The sequence below is a fragment of the Rutidosis leptorrhynchoides genome, chromosome 5, assembly GCF_046630445.1.
Source record: "Rutidosis leptorrhynchoides isolate AG116_Rl617_1_P2 chromosome 5, CSIRO_AGI_Rlap_v1, whole genome shotgun sequence".
NCBI lineage: Eukaryota > Viridiplantae > Streptophyta > Magnoliopsida > Asterales > Asteraceae > Rutidosis > Rutidosis leptorrhynchoides.
This window is the reverse complement of record NC_092337.1, coordinates 429,373,695-429,387,001: the sequence shown is the minus strand read 5'-3', so window position 1 is coordinate 429,387,001 and position 13,307 is coordinate 429,373,695. Positions and strand designations below refer to the sequence as shown.

Here is a 13,307-nt window from a genome sequence, read left to right as displayed (position 1 = left end):
CCCGAATATCTCGCCATAATTATATTCTATCTAAAATTCTAAACCTCGTTCATTCGCTCGTCCGAACCGACAATCATCCCGGCATAACAGAAGAAGTCAATGAGCTTTGCGCTCGAGTAGTGGCTTTGGAAAATATGGTGCAAAACGTACCAGCTTCAGCAACATCACCGGCACCAACAGTATCACCAATATCAACACCAGTACCACCAACAACCCAAGTTTCAACATCACATGCCTCAACATCACAATCTATACCCCAAGCATGATCTTCGTTCTACATATCATTTTACATCGATTATCTTCGTTCTACGTATCGTTACACATCATTTATTTTCGTTCTACATAGCAATTATGTAATATTTAATATTTTAGAGATTATGTATTCTAGTTCTAACGGTAAACCATATGAGTTTAATATCACATTGACTCATTAAATCCATAATTACATCTGAAGAAAATATATATGTAAGTATATTTTCATAAAGGTTGTAATTAAAAATTCTTTCGTACAAACTGTTAATGGTGAAAATATTTTAACGGGTAGGTAATACCCGAGGAATATTTAGATTTCATATTAATAAGTTACATTGTACATTCTTCGAATCTGATTCAACAGTCATTTACTATTCTATTTACAACCACCGATATACGTATCCGTTCACCGCTGAATAACCATTTTCATTCAATTTCATATTTAGATTTTGATCTATCAGAATCCAACAAGTGGCATAATGAAGAAAAACATTGGACAAAATAAAATTTGTTAGAAACAAACAAATTAACTATGAGAAATTTTGTTAAGAAACCACGCTAACAAAATCCTAGCTAACTGTTCCTAGCTAACTGTTAATTCCTTATTACATTTTATTTATCGCAGTTTATTTATCGCAATTTAATTATCGCAATTTTATTTATCGTCAATTAATTTCTGTTATTTACTTTACGCACTTTATTTATCGTCATTTAATTTCTGTTATTTATTTTACGCATTTTAAATATCAGGACACGTATACAAGGTTTTGACATATTATATCGACGCATCTATATATATTATTTGGAATAACCATAGACACTCTATATGCAGTAATGATCGAGTTCTCTATACAGGGTTGAGGTTGATTCTAAAATAATATATATAGTTTGAGTTGTGATCGAGTCTGAGACGTATACGGGTCACGACACGTATTAATTAATTCGAATATTATATATTAAACTATATATGAATTATTGGACTGTCAACTGTGGACTATCGACTGTGGACTAATAATATTGGACAATTAAAATGAATTAAAATATTGATTATAACATATGAAACTAAACAATTCTTCAAATTTGCCACTTGATTTCGTCTTAAACCTCATTTTTATCTTCACGATTACATTCTGCGTTCAAACCTTTCATGATTCTTGAAAACACCTCAATCGAGAGGATGAACCAACGACACTTCATCTACAGAAGGAAAGATTTATGCATATAGTTATACACTTGAAAAACTCTCGGAAACTGAGTAAACGTTTAACAGGTAGCTGTGCTAATTCCTTTGGTGTTATTATTACCCAAAATAACTCTGCAGTTCTTTTTCAAAATAGCCAATTTTGTCACAGCTCCAGCAAGACAACTTCGACTTTTCATTCGAAACAACTTTATTATAATTTTGATATATATGCGAACTCTTTTATTGTTACCGGGGAACCTTTTATAATCCACCTTTATAACCACAGATGTATCAGTAACCTCGTCACTCCGTGGCTTAAATCTCTCCGATAAATCACTATATTTATCCATTGAAACCCTATCATGTACTCATCCGCATCTTGTAACGAGTACTGCCATACCAATTACTGGGAATCAGCAATCCGTATTTTGAAATATCGCAGCATGTCTACAGCAATAGTTATATGTATACATATAACATTTATCTCTTAGAATTATGGTCTTTCCTTCTGAAATTCTGAAAAGCACTCAGTCTACAAATCAATACTCTGAATGTTGGAAAAGCTGAATGCAGCAGCAGAAGCCGTAAACAACTGTAAACGACCTTAACAACCAAAAGTTTGATGATAAAGAATGGAATATTGGAAACATTCAATAGACAAATTTAGTACCGAAAAGTGGACTATGCAAAACTATGAAGGAAGCCGTGGACAAATCACAAAGAATAAGTTTAACTTCAAAGAATCCAAATGATTCCATGCCTGCTAAAGTCTTTAGCGAATATCTTGCTCTTTACTCTAAACCCTTGAGGACAATAGTTTCTATCATCCTCTGATCTTAGATATTCCGAGATATTATCCTATCTTTCATTATAAATATCCTCGATATTTCTGAATATATTTTTTTTAACTATTCTTATCAGAAATCATTAATCTCTTCGTGCTATCAGTGTTACATCATATAGAAACTGTTAGTTTCTATATTCTGTAAACTTTCGAGCTTAAAATATTAATGTTATTGAAGTAATGTTGGGAAATTGATGCATGAGTTAGTATAATATAATGACACTTGATCAACGTGATTATATTACAGTAAGTCATGCTGAGTTTCTAATGGAACATGATGATTCACAGATCAAAACGTCATCATGTGCCATGTTACATTACTCTTTCATTCTGTCTAACTTCTGAACATACCAAGAAAGTATATTCTTGATAGTTCTATTTTCAGTGATTTTAGTAATTTGACAAATCAAATCGTGCTAATACATTCTTTCTTATTTAGAACATGATGTTTATCTGAAATTCCATACTTATGAATTCTGGACCGTTATTCGCTTTACTAGAGGTCGGGAGGATAATAAAAAGGCAAAGAGCTCCAAAATTTAAGAGAAAATATTAAGCCCAATAACAACACGGAGTTTACAAACCGCGGATATTAATACGAATAGCAATATAAAGACACGGTATAATTAAGAATAGTATCACCCCAAGGTAATAGTAGAAGTAAACAGATTTTTCTGGTGGAAGATTGAAAATAAGGATGACAGAAATGATAATTAGGAAAATATTAGGGATTAGAACTGGACTAAGCATTTTCACAATCTTTTGGATGTATGAACTAAGAAGGAAAGTATAGGAATGGTGAGAATATTGGAACGGAGGAGTTTAATTTATAATGGAAATATCAGACAGGGTAATCGAGGCAGATCACTGTATTTAATTATAGAGATCTTAATTTCCTTACTCGCCAAAGAATCAAATCTTTTAGATTTCGAAGATTTTCTTTAAATCCCTTGAATTCCGGAATTCAACCCTGACTCTGTCAAAAGTTAAGATGAATCTTTACTTTCCTAACTTTATTCGTATTCTTCGAATAATCGAATTATTTTTATCCATATTACTCAATGATGATAAAACTCAATTTATCAACTCATATTCGTCATGAAAACATATTTATTGTTAACCATGACCACCCCACACAAATTTCGGGACGAAATTTCTTTAACGGGTAGGTACTGTGACGACCCGGGAATTTTCGACCAAATTTAAACTTGATCTTTATATGATTGCAACACGATAAGCAAAGTCTGTTAAGTTGAGTCTCAAAATGTTTGAACTGTATTTCATGAATGCATTTGACCTTGACTATTTCCGACGATTCACGAACAATTAATTGTAATTAAATATGTATATATATGTATATATATATATAAATGTAAGTATGTATAATAATTTAAAATTTATAAAATATAATATAAACATTAGAGATGAGTATGAAAAATAAGATACAAAATAAATAAGTATAATTTAAAATGAATTTGTATATATGATATCTATTAATAAATTACTATATTGAAATATATATATATATATATATATATATATATATATATATATATATAAAATATATAAATGATATATATTCAAATATGTTATTATATAAGATAAGTATTACATAATTTATAAATTATAATATTAATATATTAAAAGTAATTACAAGATTAAAATATAGTCATTTTATTAATAATGTTAATATTACTTTCATTAAAATAAATATTAGTATTAATATTAACATCATAATTATGAATATTATTATTAATTATTATAGATATAAAATCTAATACATGTAATTTATGATATTAATGTTATTATTTTAAAATCATTACAATTATAGTTAGAAAATAATACCATTTATTATTATCACTAATAATATTGATATTATCACTTTTGTTATTATTAGTATCATTAGTTATTACAAAACTTATTAAAAACATTATCATTGTTATTATTATTATTATTATTACTCATTCATTCCTATTAATATTATTATCATTAGTAATAATTAATATGATTAATTATAATTATAAATATAAATAATATACATATAAAGATACAAATTATAACTAGATATATATATATATATATATATATATATATATATATATATATATATATATACGAATATATATATGCAGATATACATTAAAAACCAGTATTTATATTATAAATGTTATTACAAAGATAATTATAATAGAAATTTTATGTATTATTATTAATAATAAATATAAAATAAATAAAATATAAAGTATATATATATACAGCTGAATAAACCCAAAATCTGTTTCACATCCTTATCATACTATAAACGATTTTTGTATCTGTCTCACAAATGCCAAACGATCGTACAATCTGTTATCAATCAACTTCCCCTTCTGTATTTTTTTATTTATATTATGTACCTGCTTTGAATTCTATCGACCTTTAATTGTTATAAAACTCAATCACATTCAGTGTACGTGATACTAGTCGACTTAAATTATCAATTAACAGTTACAATTACCCTTCACAGCTTTTAGTTAAACGAATTCAATTAAGAAAACCATGAAGAAACAGGTTTTGCCCTGTTCTTATTCAATTTTCAAAACAAACGATTTCTTAATCAATTTCAAAAAGTATGAATGTGGTTTTGTAAGGATTCCATTATTAAAACTTTCTGCAAAATATAGAATCTCAATTCCTTATAACGAGTTCAGATTTTGAAGTCAAAGTTTTATAATGAAAAAGTCAACTGAGGTGTTCATCCTAAAATTCGATTTCTGTGAGATGTTTCTGGGTAAATTGATAATGGAGAGAGTTTATAATAACGATTTAGAATCTGTTTCATGTAGAAACTTTAGTCTAAAACACTCTTGATTTCAAAATCACCATATGGGTGTTCTTCGTGGTTTTTCAAACGGCCGATACCTCTGTTAAATTATTTTCTGTAAATTCCAGTTAATATAAATCGAGTTCTATTTGTTTAAATATCCTAAAACCCATTTATGAATTCGTGTTTTGATTAACCAAATTGGGTGTGGTCGATTACAGTTTTGAGAAGAAGAAGATGAAATAAGAAAAATAGAGTATAGGTTTTAATTAAATGGATTGGATCAGTTTCAGAAAAACAAGAATGGTTTGATGGTTAGGGGATGTGTGTGTTACCGGGAGGTCACGGGTTCGATTCTCGTTTGGTGCAAATTTTTTTAAAAAGCCTTGGAAGGTAGTTTCAATTTTCAATATTATTATTATTATTATTATTATTATTATTATTATTATTATTATTATTATTATTATTATTATTATTATTATTATTATTATTATTATTATTATTATTATTGTTGTTGTTGTTGTTTTTATTATTATTATTATTATTATTATTATTATTAGTTTTATTATTATTATGATTATTATTATTATGGTTATCATTAGCATAATTATTATCATAAATATTGTTATAAGTAAGTATCATTAATATTATTAATATTATTATTAATATTATTAATATGATTTTCAGTAGTAGTAAATTTTATTATAAAGTATTATAATTATCATTATAATTATTATTATTATTATTATTAGTATTATTAATTAGGATATTATTGGTAGTATTATTATTATGATGAAAATCAATACTGTTTTTATTATTATTATTATTAACATTATTATTACTAAAATTATTATGAAAAGTAACATTTATGTAAAAGTACTATATTATTAAGATCATTAATATTATTATTACAAATAACATTTTAATAAAAATTATCATTTCAATTAATATTAAGGTTATTATTATTAGTATTATTATTATTGATATTATCATTTTAATCAAACACAACTTTTATTACTACTGATGTGAAAATATATTTATAAGTAACAATACATATGAATTAATTATATTATCAATCTTTACATAAATATTCATATATATAATCAATTAAGTATTTTAAGAATATACAGATATAAAACTATACAAATTATAATCATTTTCAAATATATATATATATATATATATATATATATATATATATATATATATATATATATATATATATATATATATATATATATATATATATATATATATACAAATTAAATATATAATATATATAAAATTACAATATATGAAATTGTTCGACTACGTGTATGTGTTCTAATATATATATGAACAATATAGGTTCGTGAATCAAAGGCCAACCCTGCATTGTTCAATGTCGTCATATGTATTTTTACTACAAAATACAGTATTGTGAGTTCATTTGCTCCCTTTTTACTCATTACATTTTTGGGCTGAGAATACATGCAAATGCTTTATTAACTGTTTTACAATATTTATATGCGTGAGTTCATTTACTCCCTTTTTACTCATTACATTTTTGGGCTGAGAATACATGCAAATGCTTTATTAACTGTTTTACAATATTTATATGCGTGAGTTCATTTGCTCCCTTTTTACTCATTACATTTTTGGGCTGAGAATACATGCAAATGTTTTATTAACTGTTTTACAATATTTATATGCGTGAGTTTCATTTGCCTTTTTACCCTTTATATTTTTGGGCTGAGAATACATGCGCAATTTCTATAAATGTTTTACGAAATAGACACAAGTACGTGAAACTACATTCTATGGTTGAATTATCGAAATCGAATATGCCCCTTTTTATTAAGTCTGGTAATCTAAGAATTAGGGAACAGACACCCTAATTGACGCGAACTCTAAAGATAGATCTATCGGGCCCAACAAGCCCCATCCAAAGTATCGGATGCTTTAGTACTTCGAAATTTATATCATGTCCGAAGGAGGATCCCGGAATGATGGGGATATTCTTATATGCATATTGTGAATGTCGGTTACCAGGTGTTCAATCCATATGAATGATATTTTTGTCTCTATGCATGGGACGTACATTTATGAGAACTTAAAATGAATATCTTGTGGTCTATTAAAATGATGGAAATGATTATTTATGTTAAACTAATGAACTCACCAACCTTTTGATTGACACTTGAAATCATGTTTATTCTCAGGTACGAAAGAAATCTTCCGCTGTGCATTTGCTCATTTTAAAGATATTACTTGGAATATTTTATGACATAATTCAAAAGACGTTGTATTCGAGTCGTTGCGTTCATCAAGATTACTAATAAGTCAATTATAGTTAGATATATTATGAAATGGTATGCATGTCGTCAACTTTTGATGTAATGAAAGATTGTCTTTTCAAAAACGAATGCAATGTTTGTAAAATGTATCATATAGAGGTCAAGTACCTCGCGATGTAATCAACTGTTGTGAATCGTTTATAAGCGATATGGACTTCGTCCGAATGGATTAGGACAGGTCTCTACAGCGTTCATCGCGTGTGGATGATCTATGCTACACAGTATGTAGGAGGAACTTCCGATAAACCCCAGTCAGATCAACTGGTGGTTAATGGTTTGGCCGAACCGCCGGAGTCTCTATTGACTGCACTACTGGGTGATGATTATGTGTTAGACTATGTGACATGATTAGTATCACAGTTCTGTATGCTATTACCAGCTGTTAGTTGTACTCACTTAGCTTCGTGCTAATTCCCCTCCATCTCCTCTTCCAGGCACTTTTTCAATGCCCCTTTTTCAAGGCGCATTTTTTACCTAAGTTTTCGACCAGCGTTCCTAGAGACGCGTTTTCAACTCGCGATTTTGACGCGTGTTTTTGAGACGTGTTTTTGAGACGTGTTTTTCGATGCGCGTTTTAACGCTGGCCGAGAATGCTTGTCGAAAATGCAAGTTGAAAACGCGCCTTTAGAATGATGGTCGAAAACTCAGGTAATAAAAGGTGCCTTGAAAACGGGCTTAAAAACGCAAAGAAAAATGTGCCTTGAAAACGTGCGTCGAAATTGCGGTTTGAAAATGTGCGTCAAAATCGTGAGTTGAAAACGTTGTTCGAAAAAGGACTTGACGTACACTTAACTGAAAAGTTAACAAAAGTTAACGACACCGCTCTTTTTGTTTAACATTCGAATATAGACTCCTTTTTTTTACGGTAGACTGAAATATATTACCGAAAATAGAAAAAGTGAGAAAATATGTTATCTTTTTGTGTAATTTGCCCTTATCATAATTATAATTATAATTATAATTATAAAATAATAATAATTATATTATTATTAAAATATATGTTCTCTTTACGGGATTAACTATGTTACATACGTATGCTAAGTACATGTCTCATTAAAATGTTGTAATGTGGATTTTTATGACTAGAAAATGGTAATTATAATAAAAATTGGAAGATGATGGTGGGAGAATATAGGTAGTTCATTTATTCTGTCCAAATTAAGTACATAAATAGGTTTGTAGTTTATCTTTGATTATTTCGGATACATATATTTCACACAAAATATTTGTGGTACGCTTTCGTTGTAATTATTTATTATATGCATTTTATAAACTTCAGTAATTTGGATATTTTTCTCAATGATTTGATAAGTATTTTTCATAATAGTATGTTCAAATTGTATTATTTCATAAATCCGTGATTTCACGGGTCATTTAACTAGTATATTTATATATATTTATTTATCTTAATAAGAAAGAGACAATTCTTAATTAAGGTAAATAAAGACATGTTCTCAATTGCTTTTAGGCTCTGTAATTGTTCTTATTCTTAATAAAAGTTCTTATTTGCCTTGAAAAAAAAAAAAAACAAACCATTAGATTTTCTTAAAGCAACGATAAATCACCACTTTCAAAAAAAAAAATTAGTCACGTCAAAAAAGTTATTACCACGATCTTTTGTAACTCAAAGAAATCAAAAATAATAGTAATTCACTTCTCCTAATCCCTTTCCCAAACATAACTTATTGCAAAACAAATATAGTGAGTTAATAATATTATTGTACAAGTGTCTATTTTTAAAGTATAGGAAAATAACAAAATTGTCAAAAACGAACAGTAATATGCAGAAAGTTGTAACATGTTAGTATGTTACATGCCTCAGTTAAAATATAACAATTAGTCTTGTATACAATGGTATTCCTACTTAGAAGTTTTGTTGCAACAATAACGCCTTTGTAATTATTTTCTCTCTTAGCGTCGTGCTAGGAAGCGTTTTTAATAAAATTTCGGCCGTTAAAAAAACAAAATATCATAAAATATCATCTCATGCCCCCAACAACTACTCTGGTGGCTCTAGAGCATGGTGGACAATCGAAGGAGGGTCGTGGAATTTAAGTCCCACGTGACTTATAATAATTCACTTTCAAAAAATTTAGTTACGTCAAAAAAGTTATTACCACGGTATTTTTGTAACTCAAAGGAATCAAGAATAAAGTATAAAGTATTTTTTATATATTATTAATTGTTTTGATGAATTTTCCAGTTGGGTATAAAGTAATTTATTTATATTTATTAATAAAAAAAAAGAAAAAAAGAAATTAAATTTGAGATAAACCCGTAAATTTTATGGGCTTAGTAAATAAAGTGCTCTATTGGGTCAATTGTTTAAGTTTCCGACCCGATTTGATGATAAAAGTAAATAAATACGGGGCGACAGAAAAATTAGGGCAAACAGAAAAGAAAAGAGTTAGGCTTTTTCTCCACAGTCGGACGGATGGACAGGGATCGTCAATTCACGCTGAGATCGATAGAGGTACGTGTTTTCTTCTATCAGATCCATCCGGTTGTGTTATTCATATTAATTATATGGTATGTGTATCAAATATAAGACGGAGTATATATAAATAAATATAAATATAAATATGAATATAATATAATAGTTGTGATTGTTATCATTTGAAATAGGGAGTTAGTTAATCATATCCTTAATCTTTTACATTGAATCGTTTTAATTATCACATATTGCAAGAGTTATGGAATATAAAGAAATTGGATAGGATAGGATCATCTGAATCATATCGAAAATTGTATATAATAGATAGATGGATAGATGGATATATTGATTGATTGATTGATGTTTCTATGGCTAAAAAATAAAATAAATATTTGCTGCTGCTTGTGCAAACCTTATTTTAGCTAATATATTCCCTTTTGTTCTAATAACAGAGTGATGCCGTGGACGTCATCAAGGGCAGAGTAGTTGAAATTGAAGAGGCAATATCAATCCTTACTAAATCTCATGGCCTAACTCTTTGTCAAGTTTGGATCACCCGCGCTGTTAAAAACGAGAATGAGGAGTGTGCAGTCAAATTAACCGGTTATTATGCTGATGCCTTTAAGGATTATTATGATGCTTGTGTCAAAATACAAGACGGGTCTGGCGAATTAGCTGTGAAGGCACTTGAAAATTACCAAGCATACTTCTCGAGAAATATTAATAAAGGGAAGTTGCAGGCATTGCTCCCTGCCACCACTGCTGAATCTAGCTGCTGTCTTGCCATATGCTTGAGAAATTTTGAGACTGGAGATTTTGATTATGTTTTTGAGCTCTTCTTCTCATCATATCATATTAAAAACCGTTACGTATTCTTGGAGTCACTCTTTTTAAAACTAGAGAGTTGTTTGCCAAGTTTCAAGTTTTCTTCAGGCGCACAACTTGGTAGTCAGTTGCTGGTTACAGATGTAGACAATCTTACAGAAAGTTTCAACATCTTAGCATCGAAAAAACAAATAGAAAAAGCAGATTTTGAGGGCCGTCGATTGCAGAGATGTATAAATGTATGTGTTTTCTTCTCTCAGATCCATTTATTTCTTATTTGTTATTATATGAAAATTGATTGATGATGATGATAAATATATATGAAGCTAGCTGGCTTTGCAAATTTGTGTGTGTGTGTGCGCGCGCGCAATGTAATGTAATGTAATGTATATGCATGCGCTTTGTTTTAATTACAGGCTGATCTTGAGAAGTCCCTCAAACTCGCAGCAGTTGAAATTCGTAAAGCACTAGCGATCCTTACTGAATCTCATGGCCTAACCCTTTGTCAAGTTTGGGTCCACCATTACGTTAATAATGAGGGTGCGAAGCGTGCGATCAAATTTGACGGTTATTGTTCTGATGCTTTTAAGGATTATTATCGTGCTTGTGTTAAAATACAAAACGGGGCAGGGGGGCTCGCTCTGAAGACTCTTGTAACTTATCAACCATACTTTTCCAGGGAGCTACAGGCATTGCTCCCTGCCACCACTGCCGAATCTTGCTGCTGTCTTGCCATATGCTTGAGGAATATTTACACTGGAGATCTTGATTATGCGTTTGAGTTCTTCTTCCCATTATATTATGACAAGGACCCTTGTGTCTTCTTGCAGTCAATCTTTTTAAAACTAAAGAGTTGTTTCCCAAATTTCAAGCTTTCTTCTGGTGCACAACTTGGTCGTCGGTTACAGGTTCTAGATGGTGACAATCGTGAAGCAAATTTCGACTTCTTTGCAGTGATAACAGAAGATTGCAATGAGGATGTCAAGCATTTACAATTTGGAACACCCAATTCAACGACTGATAGTAATGGTAAAATGATATAATAATATGTGTGTGTAGCCATTTTTTTTTTTTACATTTACGTGTATAACCGATAATGCTTTTATGACTATGAATATAGTTGCCACGGATGTGAGTTTAATCTGCGTCTCAGACTCGATGAAATTTGCCAATCTGAAGAAGAATATCTCTCAAAGGTTTCGTCTGGTTTCCAACTCTTACAAGCTCACCTACTTAGTTCAGACGATTACTGGACCGTCATGGGCACAGCTAGAAGACGATGGAGACTTGAAGACTTGCATTTGTTATTGCAAAAGGAAAAGTATCACTCAACTTCTAATCCGTGTTCTACCTGAGTACCTACTTGTTGTACCACCGCCTCAAAAATGAAGCTACCAGTCAACACACAAGCAAACTGTTTAATTTAAGGAGAATCACTACTTTCGAGTAGTAACTTTTGGATTTTGTGTTCTAAGCACTACTTTTGTGGTATATTTATTCAGAATTTCCAGTGTTTTTCTTTCCTCAATCTTTGGTTGTTGGTTATTGTTATGGATTTGATGTTTCTATGGCTTTAGTTTTTGAATCATAACTTTTACAAGTATGCATCCATATTATGCAATAATAGTATATGTTTGTTGGCTTTTCTATTCTATGTCTTTAGAGTACTTCTTATTCTAAATGATCCATTTTCCTGCATGTTTTTACAAGGTCGAGTGGCTATATCCTCACGTCTTGAATTTTTCTTACCATGAAGTTAATTTAGCATGCTGAATGTCCATCCAAACTTTTAAAAGAAAGCCTGCTACATATTTTCAACACCTTGGGAACAAATCGGACACAAAATCAAATTAATCTCCCAACCCTTTTTTAGACAGGTTGAACCTCCGCTAAACTCGCCAAAGAAACACGTTAATCTTAGGTACCTCCTCCACTTACTATACTCGTCATCACACGGCAGCAGCTTGGTGTCTGTGATTCCTTGCCAAATCAACCGTAAAAACTCCAATCACTAGGAAACATATTGAAGTCGACAAACACTTCATCACAGAGAAACTAAACGAAGACATAATCTCATTTCCCTTTGTGAGATCAGAAGACCAATTATCATATATTCTAACTACAAAGTCAGTAAACTGAACACTCCTCAATGAAGTATTAGTCAAGTAATAATGTAAGGTTTAAAAAATTAAAATTATTTTGTAGTGGTTGTGGGTTGGTGATATGTTTTTACTTAAAAAAAAAAAAAAAAAAAAAAAAAAAAAATTTTAAACTATCATTACAGTTATATGTTTTGACTCAACTTTCCCATTTTGACACACGTGGATTACGAGCTAATTTTTTGTGTGTAATGGGTTGGAACAATTCTTCATGAGGGTTCCATTAGCTAATAATAAACATAGAATTCATAAACAAGTTATCAAATGTTTCAGCTGATTATTCCATACAGGTTTTGCATTAACAAGTTATCAAATGTCCACAAGGTTTTCAACCTCTCAAGCTTATATGTTTAAACAACACAATGTTAACAATAGTCAGTTTAACAAGTGAATACATAGTCAACCACTAAAAACAAGTACAAAAAATAAACAACTTGTTCAAACTTCATAAGTTAACAAAATAAACATTAC

General features: G+C 29.7%; 1 protein-coding gene across 1 annotated transcript; it reads left to right on the top strand.

Moving 5' to 3' along the window:
* Positions 1-9,766: 9,766 nt before the first annotated feature.
* On the top strand, positions 9,767-12,198 carry LOC139847844 (uncharacterized). The gene is made up of 4 exons (XM_071837574.1): positions 9,767-9,891; positions 10,305-10,916; positions 11,094-11,706; positions 11,798-12,198. Exons 1-4 carry the CDS (start codon positions 9,853-9,855, stop codon positions 12,064-12,066), a joined length of 1,533 nt encoding a protein of 510 aa, XP_071693675.1. The 5' UTR covers positions 9,767-9,852; the 3' UTR covers positions 12,067-12,198.
* The last annotated feature ends 1,109 nt before the right edge of the window (positions 12,199-13,307 follow it).

Bases quoted from the DNA above. Each gene is read 5' to 3' on its own strand.
- LOC139847844 (XM_071837574.1), top strand. From the start codon at position 9,853: ATGGACAGGGATCGTCAATTCACGCTGAGATCGATAGAG. The intron at 9,892-10,304 runs GTACGTGTTTTC...TTCTAATAACAG, and splicing joins TCACGCTGAGATCGATAGAG to AGTGATGCCGTGGACGTCAT. The intron at 10,917-11,093 runs GTATGTGTTTTC...TTTTAATTACAG, and splicing joins GATTGCAGAGATGTATAAAT to GCTGATCTTGAGAAGTCCCT.